General features: G+C 39.7%; 2 protein-coding genes across 2 annotated transcripts in view; both read right to left on the bottom strand.

Annotated features, from left to right (window-relative positions):
- Positions 1-1,533: 1,533 nt before the first annotated feature.
- rbm42 (RNA binding motif protein 42) lies at positions 1,534-8,536 on the bottom strand. The gene is made up of 11 exons (XM_058377081.1): positions 8,399-8,536; positions 7,448-7,515; positions 6,481-6,628; positions 5,765-5,834; positions 5,591-5,659; positions 5,321-5,496; positions 4,667-4,825; positions 4,177-4,314; positions 2,576-2,693; positions 2,214-2,408; positions 1,534-2,096 (listed from the first exon to the last, which is right to left on the bottom strand). The coding sequence occupies exons 2-11, from the start codon at positions 7,504-7,506 to the stop codon at positions 1,984-1,986; spliced, it is 1,245 nt and encodes a 414-aa protein (XP_058233064.1). The 5' UTR covers positions 7,507-7,515; positions 8,399-8,536; the 3' UTR covers positions 1,534-1,983.
- A 2,543-nt stretch (positions 8,537-11,079) lies between these two features.
- itga8 (integrin, alpha 8) overlaps positions 11,080-15,042 on the bottom strand; it is a 92,703-nt gene continuing 88,740 nt past the window's right edge. Inside the window, exons 28-30 of the mRNA XM_058376764.1 lie at positions 14,458-14,559; positions 13,409-13,531; positions 11,080-12,604 (exon numbers count right to left, since the gene is read on the bottom strand). Of these exons, the coding sequence (XP_058232747.1) occupies positions 12,515-12,604; positions 13,409-13,531; positions 14,458-14,559 (315 nt within the window). The 3' untranslated portion in view covers positions 11,080-12,514. The remainder of the gene's footprint in view (positions 12,605-13,408; positions 13,532-14,457; positions 14,560-15,042) is intronic.

The following is a 15,042-nucleotide window of genomic DNA, read 5'->3' as shown; positions in this document are numbered from 1 at the left end:
AACGAAAGGTTTTTTTTCTCTGAGGAACCACTTACTAAAAGCTTATTTTCGGTTTAGTGTTTCCTGTTAGAAAAAAAAAAGAGTAGTAAGGAGTTTGTGCTTTAAGATGTAGACGTGAAAAACAATAGTGATGCGCGCCCCCTAGTGGAAAGGTTAGGGACTGTCACATATGCGACCACTCCAAATGACTATGAAAGATTCAGTATTTTTTTTTTATCTAATTTTGTTATCTATCTATCTATCTATCTATCTATCTATCTATCTATCTATCTATCTATCTATCTATCTATCTATCTGTCTGTCTGTCTGTCTGTCTGTCTGTCTGTCTATCTATCTATCTATCTATCTATCTATCTATCTATCTGTCTGTTTGTCTGTCTGTCTGTCACATTCAACAAATAGGAAGGCATGGCTTTTCCGCCATCAAAAGTTAAGATCGGTTTAGTTACTCTACAGTTTGCCTTTTCTAGGTTTCCTCCTGGTTCTCTGGTTTTCTCTCACCTCCCAAAAAACATGCCAGTATGCACGAATGTGTATGCAACCCAATGCTGGTATCAGTATCTGGTCAGTGGTCCAAATATCTGTCTGTATTCAGATTTTTTTTTTAATCAATCAATCAATCAAACCTAGGAAACACTAGGAAAAAAAGATAAAATAGAAATACACAATATTAACAAAAGCTTAGGGATGTCTGCCTTTAAATGCACATGAATTTAATATGGAGCCTGCCTTTTGCCTCTATAACAGCTTCAACTCTTTTGGGAAGGCTTTCCACAAGGTTTAGGAGTGTGTTTATGGGGAATTTTTGACCATTTCTCCAGGAGCACATTTGTGAGGTCAGGCACTGATGTTGGACGAGAAGGTCTGGCTCTCAGTCTCCAGTCTAATTCTTGCCAAAGATGTTCTATCAGGTTGAGGTCAGGACTCCGTGCAGGCCAGTCAAGTTCCTCCACACCAAACTCGCTCATTCATGTCTTTATGGACCTTACTTTGTGCACCGGTGTGCAGTCATGTTGGAACAGGAAGGGGTCATCCCCAAACTGTTCCCACAAAGTTGGGAGCGTGAAATTGTCCAAAATGTCTTGGTATGCTGAAGCATTAAGAGTTCCTTTCACTGAAACTAAGGGGCCGAGCCCAACCCCCTGAATTCAATGTGTCCCAAAACTCTTGACTATATAAGCGTAGCAGCACTGTCAGTCTGTGAATTCTGCCTCTGACGGTTCCTAAACCTCAGCTACACAAACGGTTAATGATATTTTATTTCACTCATGCATTATTACATTTATTCATACCTGTTCTAAAGATTTCCAGTGATTTTAGTTGGGTCTTTTGGTTCAATAGGATAAACTAGCCGATTTAAAGCACTCCGGCCCTGATAAGGTGGTCACTAAGGAAAAATAATAACCTGTGATAAAAGTCACAAGACCTCATATTTACTCAGGGTTTGTCAAACTTTACCAACTTTAATTCAATAACTCCATGAATCAAATAATCCAGTTAACACAGATGAAGTGAACGCCACAAAAAGGTGAGCAAAGTAAAACATGAGGTTTATTGACAAGTTTTGCATTATTGTTTACCAGCTCCCTCTAACATCAAAATAAAAGAACAAGATACTTATTTCTGGTAACTGGAGGAGCAAAAATAAAACACACAACTGTACTACATATGTCGATGTTCGAAACGCAACTGTAAAAGACTCAGATCCATACAAAAAGAGGAGGTAAGAGTGCAGTGCCTTCTAATGAGCCAGGGAAGTGTGATTGAAATGAGAACCTGCCATTGCACTGCAGCCAGAGTCATTAATCAAAGCTTCACACTTTATATAACCAGTGTTACTGATCTACTCATATCCCCTGCTACCACAGTTGTGCATCAATAAATTCCAGTCTTTTCCATCATGAGGCTGTCGGTCTGCAGCAGGAGACGGAGGTAAACACTCTCTCACACTTGCACTACTCTCTGAGTTTAGACTCTCGGAGCTTATCTAAGCCCCAGCTTCTTTTTCTCCTTCTGCTTTTTGCGTACCAGCTCCAGGTTCCTGTCTTTCCATGTGCTCTTTCGCAGTTTGATGGGTCTGCTGCCGACATATTTTCCTGTAAGCATACAAGAACAAAGATTTTCACACATTTGTCTGTCTAAGAAGACTAACGATATCTTTCCTTAAATATTAAAACCTAGTCTTGGATTAAATTAGTGAGGAATCCACTCACCGTTCATCTCCCTCATGGCACGCACATAGTCGTTGGGGTCCTTGAAGCTGACAAAACCGTAGCCCTTGGTCTTCCCTGTGCGTTTGTCTCGTACCACTTTAGCCTTCAGAAAGGACGGATAGCGACCGAATGCTCGTGTCAGGATGTCGTCGTTCACCTCGTTACCCAGGTCTCCACAGAATATCCTAAAGTCGTCTGAATAAATAAGAGTCCAGAAGAAACACCCATATGTAATACACTGAAATAATCATTCTGGGATGTTTTACAGAAATTGGAGCATGTTGTTTTAAAGTATGAAAAAGTTTCTCTATCTATCTCTCTCTCTCTCGTTACATACGTGTAAACAGTGATGATGCATTTACCTGTTTCCCATTCTGTTAAGCTGGTGTCTTCCCAAGTAATGCCTGCGGCTGTACGGATGCATTTCCTCACCTTCTCCTGTTTCCCTTTCTTCTTATCCTCCGTAATGCTCTCTGGTGGCTACACAAGCAGGGAATTAAACACGATCACCACATACATACAAACAGCAGAAGGATGCTCCAAGACATTGTTTCCTGCCTTTTCTCTTTTTTTTTTTCCAGCAGAGAACTGTTCCCACAGATGCTGGATCTTGACTGGTGAATTTGGAGGCCAGGTCAACACCCTGAACGCATTGTCATGTTCCTCAAACCATTCTTGAACAATTCTTGCAGTGTAGCAAGGAGCATTATCCACTACTATTAGGAAACACTGTGGGCATGAAAGGGTGTACTGCAACAATGTTTAGGTAGTGCTTGCATGTCAAAGTAACACCCACATGAATGCCAGGACATCGCACCATGGCTCCTGGTGCCATCTCACCCAGCCATCCACAAAATGTGAAAGAAACACGATTCATCAGACCAGGCAATTTTGCACCATTGCTCCACGGTCCAGTTCTGGAGCTCACATGACCATTGTAGGTGTTTTCAGCATTGTATCAGAGCCAGAACATGGGCACTCTGACTGGTCTGTGGATACACAGCGTGTGTGTGTGTGTGTGTTCTAACACCTTTCCATCATAGTCAGCATTAACTTTTTCAGCAGCTTGTGCTACAGTAGCTCTACTGTGAGATCAGATCAGACTGATCTATTGTGAGATCAGATCAGACCAGACAAGGTAGCCTTAACCAGTTCATCGCTTGTCCTTCACTGGACCACTTGTGGTAGGTACTGACCCTTGCATACCAGATCCACCTTATAAGACCTGCTGTGTTGGAGATGCTCTAACTCTGACATCTAGCCATCAACTTGCTCATTTTTCCTACTTCCAACATGTCAACTTCAAGAACTGTTTACTTGCTGCCTAATGTATCCCACCTTTTAACAGGTGCCACTGTTAAGGACAATCAAATGTTATTCACGTTACAGTTTCATGTACTTCACAGTGATGTAACTCAACTAAATTGCATGACATGTTCCACCTGTCTGAGCTAAGGCCTGGCTGACAGTGGATCGGTCATTATAAGGACGATTAAGTCGAGTGCACAGATGACATACTATCTTTTTCCGAGCTGAATAAAGTTTAGTGTGAAGCCTGCTTGCACGACCCAGTCACCTTGTGGTTAAAAGTCTTTTAACTAAGTGTGTTATGAAAATGTGATGTGAAAAAGTGATGTGAAAGTGTGATGCCAAAGCACTTATTAATAGCTTTGTAAAAGGTCATTTGTTTGCCTTAGCCTGTATCAATCTGTATCATTTAACCATACTTTATTTAATTTAGTGATGTGAATTACGTTGACACATTTTAACCTGGTTAGTTTCCTCGCAACTGGGCAGCACATTGTCCAGTGTGCTAACTCATGAATTTCCACAGTGTATTAACATTCATGATGGCTTTGTTGACACCGTTAAATTATTATACGGCTCAAACCTGCACATCTTATGTGATGCTGAAAAAAAATGATGGGACATTTATAAAATTTTATGATGGAAAGTTCTGCACCTCAGTGTGTACGGGCTCCGGCTCAGGCATGCTCGGCCCGATGACGCTGTCGTCCATGACGCTGTCCTTCTTGGCCTCCAGGAGCCCGGCAGCCAGCGCAGCTGCCTGCTGTTCAGCTACTGATGCTGCCAGCTCCTCCTAACATCCATCACAAACACAGAGCAAGGATTAAGGAAACCAGTACAACTGAACTACTTTAATGAACAACAAAAGAATGAAACAAAAAGGTGATCAGCAAACAAACAAAACTACTACATGCTATTTTAGGGAGATCTTTTAATTGGATCAACATCATGACTAATGCAATATAGTAAAATGCTTATAAACATGGTAGAAGCCTGTATTTTTCTTTTAGATATACCACAACACGGCTAAATTCTTAAATCTGATACGTCAGTAGCTCAGCTCAGACAGTAGAACCATCTGTAAGGCTTATATTAATGCACTTGATCTAAGACACCATCAGTTATACATCCTTTCCACTCTTTACCATGCGTGCTTGTCTCTGCGCTCTCATGTCTGGTCTCTTTGGGGCAGGTGGTGCAGTGTAAACTGTGGGGGCTGCCTGTATAACGCTGGGGGTGACTTTGGGCTGAGCCTGTGTCACTGGCCGAGGTGGAGCCGTCACCACCGGGGTCATTGTGTCAACCTGCGACAGAAAAAAAAAAAGAAAATAAATAAATAAATTAAAAACTACATTTATTGAAATGTGTTACTTGATGTATTCAAAAACTGAATAAAAATGCCAGGAATATATGAATTAAAAAAGTCATATTTTTTAATTTGGTTGAAGAAGAATAGTTGGCAAATCAATGAAGCTATATATTGTTTTTTCTTACAATTTATTAAATTATATTTGTTTGCCTCTCATTACATACATGTTTAAATTATTATTATTTTTATATCATCTTTTAAAATTATTTAAAAGTAACAAAAATAATTATTTCTGGTCGATAAATCTATTTTTTTGCAGGATCAAAAGTTAGGATCCAAAATGCAAACCTAACAAAGTTCTTATTTATTTTATATAAATAAATCTCCTCACTGTGACACTATTGAGAATAAACCAGTATGAAAAACGCTCAAACTTTTTTTTGTGTCAAAAGTGCCAGTGTTTTTGTGCACTGGAAACGAAAGCCCTTACAGGAGGAACTGGGTTCATGGGCCCCATAGGTGGTCCGATGGGAGCCATAGGGTGCTGAGGAGGTCCGGCCATCGGGGGTGCCATCATCATTGGTGGTGGGGGAGGAGGGCGGGGCAGCGGAGGTGCGAGCATACCTTGTGGTGGAGGGCCACGCATCATTGGCATTCTCTGTCCACCTGAGAGATGCATTACACAAATAAACGAAGACTTATGAAACATTATGAGAATGAAATACATGCAAACTTATATGATATGTTGTTGGGGGGTTACCTGGTCTTTGTAGGATGTGTGGAACAAATGCAGGTCTCATCATCGGTGGAGGCCGCACTGCAGGTACGGCTTTAAAAAATAAATAAATAATTAAACACACACATTGGTCAAAAACTTACATTACTCATGCTGTAACATATCTTAAAGCAACACAACTACTGATACATTCCCTACCTGGACCAACGAATGCAGGAGGTGGAGGTCCGACTAAAGTAGCAGCTCTAGCCTCCAAGCTCTGCTGGACCTGTAGAAGGAAGACAAACATTCGTTTCTCCTTATCGCCTTTTTAATATTTATTGAAAGGTAAATGAATGCAGACATATTTCAGATTTATTTTTTAATAAGAACATTTTCCAAAGCAACGTCTGATTAATTCAACCAAAAGTGAGCGTATCAGTTTTCTCCAAGCAAGTAACAAGTGCTTATGTTTTAGTTGTCTAATGGAGCAACATGTGTCTTCTTTTAAACCTGGCAGACGATTTTATAATAAAAAGCAAATTAAAACAGAAATCAGTTCGACTCTGTCATGCAGCTCAGCACATTTGTTTCCTTTAACTTCTAGACATAAGCATTAATTGTTATTTAGGACCGGATTCACTTTTGAGAGCTGCTTTCGGCAGAAAGCATTATAGTCTGGGGACAGCTTAGAGAACAGAATCATGGATCGCTTTATCACAGCATTTGCTGAAAGACAAAGCTTAATAGACATTTATAGCTATGCCTTAATATGCCTCATAAGTTTGACTTATTAAAACATCCCGACTTACATATCCACATACATCCAAATATAAAAATGTTTCCATTATGTTCAAACAGATGGAACGACCTGGAATTACCATCACCTGTAATTGACTTTAAGACCATTTGTGTGTGGTTTATATATTATGTACCTGTTGGTAGGTGTTTGTGCCTATGATGGGTCGAACCATTGGCAAAGCCTGTACAGCCGGCACAGCCAGAGCCACTGGAACAGCCTCCACTACAGGAGGCCCCCCTGCAGTCACAGCCACCGGGCCTCCCAAAACCTCCTGCTCAAACCTACAGAAAAAACATCATTGATGAAGATTTACTGCAAATATTGGGACCATATTATCATCATCATCATACACACAGGTTTATACACTGATCAGGCATAACATTATGAGCACTGACAGGTGAAGTGAATAACACTGATGATCTCCTCATCATGGCACCTGTTAGTGGGTGGGATATATTAGGCAGCAAGTGAACATTCTGTCCTCAAAGTTGATGTGTTAGAAGCAGGAAAAATGGGCAAGTGTAAGGATTTGAGCGAGTTTGACAAGGGCCAAATTGTGACGGCTAGACGACTAGATCAGAGCATCTCCAAAACTGCAGCTCTTGTGGGGTGTTCCCGGTCTGCAGTGGTCAGTATCTATCAAAAGTGGTCCAAGGAAGGAGGTGGTGAACCAGCGACACGTTCATGGATGACCAGGGCTCACTGATGCACAGCTAATGATGAGCTAATGTTGCTCAAATTGCTGAAGAAGTTAATGTTGGTCAGGGTCATGATGGGTCAGGGTTGTTTTGGCAGCAAAAGAGGGACCAACACATTACTCAGACACACATACACACACACACTCTCTGTCACCTGTGTGAACAAACTTATATTGTTCATTACTTATTGTACTACCTGTTAAACCCTGTTAATATTTCATCCGCTGCTATATATATATATATATATATATATATATATATATATATATATGGCAGGTGGTCATAATGTTATGCATGATCGGTGTATATTAGAACACTGACACCAGCCTTAATAACATTCATAATACTAAATACATCACTGAGAATATGGAAAAAAATGTTCCAAGCTATAACGGTACTCACAGCGCCATCTCTGCCTCCATCTCCTTGAGGCGCTCCTCGCCTGATTTTAGTGCCATCATGAGGGACTCCTAGAAGAGAGGTACAGTCAACCACTCATGTTTACTTATTTATGTGGAGAAAGAAAAGATCTGTGAAACACGGTGGTGGTAGTTTAATGGCTTGGACTCGCATGGCTGCTTCTGGCATGGGTCTCACTAATCTTTATTCTTGATGATGTAATTCATGATAGGGGCAGAATTAATACAGAAGGCTACAGAAACATTTTATCTGCCAATTTACAGAGAATCTAATTAGATGCATCTAATCTAATTCATCATGCCTCAAAACAATGACCTAAAGCACTTAATCAGTGGAAATAGTCTGTGTGAGTGGTCAAGTCTATCAGCAGACCATAACACAACAGTGACCTCCTGAATGGAGAAACACGTTGTTCACAAATCACGCGAAATATCGCGAGATTATTAAAGGTATTTATAACAAACCCAAATCCCACTGCTAATTTACAACGTTTCTCCTTTATAGTGTTCTACTTTTTCCCTCTCACTACATAATACCTATTTTAACATGATGTTCAGAGGTCAATAAACAGAAAACAAATGTAAAGAAAAGAAGAAAGCGTCAATATACCGTCAATAATGTCTGTGCTTATTGCTAGCTTAGCTTAACTTAGCTATATCTAGCTAGCTGGCTGGCTAGTTAGTTACGCCATATAAACCTAGGAACTTTACATATACATATAAATGACTGTTGCTAATATATATTCCGAAATTAAACAAAATAGATTTTTTTAAAAATTAGACGGAGAAATAACTGAGGCATTGACCCACTTGGTTTAAAATTAGCAGTTAACAATCGTGCTAGCAAGCTAAACTGAAAATCTCTCTCCGGTGAAGCGCGAGCAGTAACGTTATCTGGTGTGTAAGCTTTGCAAAAACAAATATATATCTTTACCTTAACTATTAAACACCCCTGATATTCCGATCGATAAAGCACACGCGAAGAGAAAAATATAGTTAGAAAGTCGTCATTCCTCTTCTTCTATGGAATCAATGGCGTCTAACTTGGTAACAACATGGACTAGAGAGCCATCTGCCGAGAGACAGAATAATGTCATCAGAAATTTCTCTATATACCCCTTATCCTGGAACCTGGAGCTTTCTTCATGTCGTTTAAGGGGGCAAATACTTCTGCAAGCCACTGCCAGTAATCATATATGTTTCCCATCCTCATCATCACCTTTATGTTCTCCTTATCATGTCCATCTCATCCATCCCATCCCTATCCATGCTTTGTAGCTATCCCCAGACATCCACACAATACAGGGGTTTCATAAATGTCCAATACAATCACACGTTTGCATAAATTTACCAAAAGAAATTAAATAAATGAATATAAATAAATAAATAAATAAAATACATCAGTCATCGATCTAAGAACAAGTGCTAAAATGTGTGAAAACACCCATATAGATTAATTTATTTTGTACAGAGGAAATTCAATTCAATTCTGAAACCTTAAACATATTTTTTAATTATTTATTACTTTATTTATATAGTAATTCTGTGTTTGGAAGTAAGGAGGATTATGTAATTATTATTTAATATCAATTAATTAGTTAATTAATATTAATTATCAATTATGTAATTATTATTATGGTGTAAAAGTGCTGGGTATTTTCTACAACCATCACAAATTTTTAAGATATTTGAATTGATGAACTCATGCTGTAATGCTCACATGTACACCGATCAGGCATAACCACCTGCCTAATATTGTGTTGGTCCCTGTTTTTGCTGAAAAACAGCCCTGACCCATCCTGCACTGTGTATTCTGACACCTTTCTATCAGAACCAGCATTAACTTCTGCAGCAATTTGAGCAACAGTAGCTCGTCTGTTGGATCGGATCACACGGGCCAGCCTTCACTCCCCACGTGCACCAATGAGCCTTGGCTGCCCATGACCCTGTTGCTGGTTCACCACTGTTCCTTCCTTGGACCACTTTTGATAGATACTGACCACTGCAGACCGGGAACACCCCACAAGAGCTGCAGTTTTGGAGATGCTCTGATCCAGTCGTCTAGCCATCACAATTTGGCCCTTCGTCAATCTTGCTCAAATCCTTACGCTCGCCCATTTTTCCTGCTTCTAACACATCAACTTTGAGGATAAAATGTTCACCTGCTGCCTAATATATCCCACCCACTAACAGGTGCCATGATGAGGAGATTCACTTCACCTCTCAGTGCTCATAATGTTATGCCTGATCAGTGTAATATTGCAGCTTTGGTGAGTAATAAATCCCACTGTATCTATACTGTAACCCATGGTGTTCAGACAATATCATTAAGAGCACGAGCAGCCAATCTGAGTGTGCGAAACAGTGTAAACTAGCATGTTTACTAATTTAGCTTGCTACCAAACTAGCTAGGTCATTAACGTCTCTTTGGACTGCAGAACTGCAAACATAAATCATCATAATTGCACTCATAGCTAATAAAGTCTGAAAGACTGATAAGCTAAAAGTCTAATCAGTGAGGTAGCAGTGTTATATGAGAGATGTTCAGCAAATTGTATTGTTTGACTTTTTCTTACTATATGTCTGTGTTTGGGTTGTAGACCAGACTACATTATTGTACCCTCTCAGAGCTCAGAGTTTGTGTTTCTTCAGGGGTTTCCTCTGTGAGCTCAGTTTTCTTTCCCCAGACCTAACACATCTCTAAATTGTTTGTATTGTGTGCATGGGTGTGTGTGTGTGTGTGTGTAATTGTGACCTGTGATTAATTGGCACCCCATCCAGGGTATCTCTCACCTTGTGCCCTGAGTCTCCTGGGATAGACTCCAGGCTCCTTGAGACCATGTGGAGGATAAGCAGAACAGACACTCGATGGATAGATAGATAGATAGACAGACAGACAGACCAGTCAGGCATAACATTATGACCACCTGAGTAATATTGTGTTAGTCCCCCTTTCGCTGCCAAAACAGCCCTGACCCGTCAAGGCATGGACTCCACTAGATCCTTGGAGGTGTGCTGTAGTCTCTGGCACCCAGATGTTTTCTCAGTCCTCTCAGTTGTGAGATGCAGACTCCATGGGCCCCACCTTGCAACTTACAGGACTTAAAGGATACTTTTAATAGATACTGACCACTGCAGACCGGGAACATCCCACAAGAGCTGCGGTTTTGGAGATGCTCTGATCCAGTTGTCTAGCCATCACAATTCGGTCCTTCATCAAACTCACTCAAATCCTTACGCTTGTCCAGTTTTCCTGCTTCTAACACATCAACTTTGAGGACAGAATGTTCACTTGCTGCCTAATATATCCCACCCACTAACAGGTGCCATGATGAGGAGATCATCAGTGTTATTCTCTCCACCTGTCACTGCTCATAATGTTATGCCTGATCGGTGTAGATAGATAGATAGATAGATAGATGGATAGATAGTTCCCCAAAAGCATGTGACAGCTTCATGAGCTTTATTTTGTTTGTGGCTGTGTTATTTTTAATGTCGTCCTGCCCCCTACTGGAATTTATGGTGAAGTGCTTAGTTTAGGTTTGGTCCCAGAGCTGTAAAGTTGCTCCCTTTCTGCATAATATTCCATACAAATAACACACGACTCAGGAAAAGTTCAATACAAAATTTATTAGCAGGTGACATTAATATTTCTTGACTAGAAATGCACTTTGGTTCTTCATTAACCTTACAATCAGTGGTAAACAAAACCGCTCAGGTACCAACAAAGTAATCAGTCTGAAGGAACGACGGAAGGTTTGGGTACGGCGTGAATCTTTTATATTGGCCAAAAGGTCACTGCATATATTTTAATATCGATAATTTCTAATAAAATCGAAGGTGATGCTGATGAGTCGATCTTTATAACGATTTCGGGGGCCAGTTTTTCAGTAAAACCTAAAGCAGAACCTGCAGCTACTATCTGTTGAAAGAAATGAAAAAGTGAAAATATCCTGATTCCCTTTTTTTCTTCCATTGGCACCCAGTCATCCATCCGTCAATCATACAGCTTAAAAATAATTCTCTTTTAACTTTATATACAAAACAAACAGTTTTAAAGAAGAAAAAAAAAAAATAGGAGCCAGTGTACAAATGATTTTAGCCAAAAAAACCGACAACAAAAAATAATAAGAAATTAAAACAAACACCGCAATATTGCACATACTTATCAATTCATATACTACTACTCCTGTGATGTGGAAAATTCTTGTAAAATACATGCTCTAATTAAATATATTGCAAATAAAATCATTACAGGGGAAGGATAGAATAAAAAAAATAAAAATAAAAAAAGGGGTCCTTAAGGAGTTTTTAGTGGTTCTTGGTTCTTCTACATGGACCCCTCTCTGATAGAAAACATTCTGCTGTTGTGTGTATGTTCTATAAAGAACCTTTAAGGATTGCCCCAGGGGCAAATGTCAAGAGAACCTTTAAAGGTTCTGGATTTTGTGTTTTAAAGTGTGTGTGTGTGTGTTTCAGGAAAGAAACTTCCCAAAAAATGACTCCATAGTACTCAGTGTTCTTATATACAGGAATAATGTGTGTGTGTGTGTGTATGGGGGTATAGGCACTCACAGAAGATTTAAAGACCTGGTTAAAAAGAAGATTTGGAAAAGCTCATCTTACAGCTCATAGAAACTCTCAGCAGTGTTACAGATCTTTAAGGCAAAGTGAGCTGTGCTTTTAAGAGAAATCCCGTGTTCCCAGCGCGCATCCTTCAATCTCGGGGTGTGTGATGATTGTTGTCTGTGTTTATAACACAAGAATCCGGATTTTCTCTTTTGCTGTCTTCAAATGATGGTTCTCTTTCTCACAGCCCTCGAGGGATTCAGACTCAGATCCAGAAAGCCACGCCATGCCTGATTGGAGGAAAGTTTGCCATGAACGACGGTGTGACCCAGCTCACAGATCCCAGTGCAGTATGGGAAAGAGGCTCGGATCACTAGTTCGGGTGCTCTTGACATGCCTCTATCAAAGTCCCTCTATCAAAGCTCGTACACCGTCTTCAAGGCTATTTCTGTCACATTCTCGTTTTCCTTCTTTCTCTCGTTTACGCTTCTGTCGATTTCTCGGCCGTCAGATGCTCCTGGTCCGAGACGTTGTCGTCTTTTGGTGGCCGGGCTCTGTCGAAAAACCCGCACTGAGGAAGAAGTGAAAAGAAACAGATAAGGATGAAAAGGAGAGTCAAAGGACATGTATATATATATATATATATATATATATATATATATATATATATATATATATATATATATATATATATATATATATATATATATAAATAAATAAATAAATAAATAAGTGTGTGTGTGTGTGTGTGTGTGTAAACATATAAAATAAATATAAGCTTATTCTTATAACTCTATGAACCCTTTCATACATAAAAAAATTCCCGACTTCCAGTCTCTTTTAAGATTTTTTAATGCTTAAAATGCTTTTTCATATTAATTTGCACTTTTTCTGAATAGCATTTTTATTCCAAACTTAAATGGATCCTCAAGAAAAAGGGATAAAACTTTAAAAAAAAATAAATAAATAAAAATAAAATATTTACGTTGTTTTCAGGTCTAAAATATTTAATACTGATGACCAAAATGATATAAAAATGAAATATTTCTATATACAAAAAAAAGTGACGCACAAAATTTAGGCAGTTAAGAAGTGAAGCATATTTTATCTTCAATTCCAAAAAATAAAACTATTAAAAAATTGAAAAATTAAACACAATTTCTTTTATGTATAATAAGATGTATAAGATGAATTATTTGATTTGGTATGGGATTTAAATGACTTTATTTTGCATTTGGCTGCATCACATCATCGTGAAGATTATTTTTCTAAAGCAGCATGTTTTATTTTATTACATATTATAATAAAACTGAAATCAGTGTGTTCATGTGCTTGAGTGTGTGTGTGTGTGTGTGTGTGTATGAAGCTGCCGTACCTTCCACATAACTAGGGTTAAAATGGCGAGCACCAGCAGTCCCAGTAAGATGGCCAGAATAATCACCCACAGAGGAATGGCGAAGGACAGATCAGGAATCGCCCATACCACATACGTACCAATCTACACACACACACACACACACACACACACACAAAATACAGGGTTTGAGACAATGATATGCATCTCGTTCATCGTCACATTCAAAATCTCTTTTGTGATCATGTGACTGAATACAGAACACAGGGCTTCATACACCATCATATGTATGTATATACCGACCAGGCATAACTTTATGACCACCTAATATTGTGGTGGTCCCCCTTTTGCTGCCGAAACAGCCCTGACCCGTCATGCACTGTGTATTCTGACACCTTTCTATCAGAACCAGCATTAACTTCTTCAGCAATCTGAGCAACAGTATCTCATCTGTTGGTTCGGATCACACGGGCCAGCCCTCGCTCCCCACATACATCAGTGAGCCTTGGCCATTCATGACCCTGTTGCCGGTCCACCACTGTTCCTTCCTTGGACCACTTTCGATAGATACTGACCACTGCATTAATTAATAATGATCCTAATCTGCCTAAATCCTATATCTGAAATCCTAATAAATTACATGATCATGAAAAAAAAAACATGTTGCTTTAATCACACTCAATTCTTCCTCACAGCTCAATGGATGCCAGATTTGAACAGGATTGAATAATTCTCAGAAAGACTCAGTGACGTTTGTCAGAATGAACACATTACTCACTCACACGTCATGTTAGAAACATTAGAAGTGTGTGTTGAGTGTAATTGCCCCCCCAATACTAAAGGCTACATACTTTCAGTTTTCCCAGACTAAGCTGGGTTTAAGTTTTAAAGCTTGAAGGTCTGGGTCAGAATGGTTGCCCTTACTTCAAATAACCCCATAATCCACCTCACCTTGCTATCCAAAGTCAAGCACATCTGACCTTTTAGGTGTTTGTTCAACACAATCCCTTGTTCTCATTCCCCAGTCCTCAATTTCTGCCCCCTGAACACACACACACACACACACTTACCGAGTTACTCTGCTGTGGCAGGGTATGTGGTTTGATGCGGTACGGCATGCCTGTTACTCTGAAGTACACGGTAGAGTTCACAAGGTAGTGGTCATTCCGTCTCTATGAGGGGAAAGTGTTTTAGTAGCAGGAATAATACTGTAATGCGTTACAGCAGAAATATATTCACACAAATATATTCTTCTGGTCTCCTTCTCTCAGAGCAGCTCTGTCTGTCTGTCTGATTGTCTGTCTGTCTGTCTCTCTCTCTCTCTCTCTCTCTCTCTCTCTGTGTCAGAGCAGCTCTTTCTCTCTCTCTGTCTCTCTCTCTCCCCCTTTCTCTTTCTCTCAGAGCAACTCTCTCTCTCTCCCTCTCTCATATACACAGATCTGGTTTATACTCTGCGTTTCAGAGGAGATAAGATTAAAGGTGTTTCAGCATGACAAGGTTAAGCCTAATTAAGCCACGTGAGTCATGAGGGAGGGCAGGGTGAACAGAAGTGACGTTAACACTCATCTTTTCTGCATTAGCACATGGCTAACATCACCTCCGCTCCCTCCCCATCAGCATCTACGCTTGAGTCAATCATTTCATGATGTGTGCAA

The sequence above is a fragment of the Hemibagrus wyckioides genome, linkage group LG23, assembly GCF_019097595.1.
Source record: "Hemibagrus wyckioides isolate EC202008001 linkage group LG23, SWU_Hwy_1.0, whole genome shotgun sequence".
Classification (NCBI taxonomy): Eukaryota; Metazoa; Chordata; class Actinopteri; order Siluriformes; family Bagridae; genus Hemibagrus; species Hemibagrus wyckioides.
This window is presented reverse-complemented; position numbering and strand designations above follow the sequence as displayed.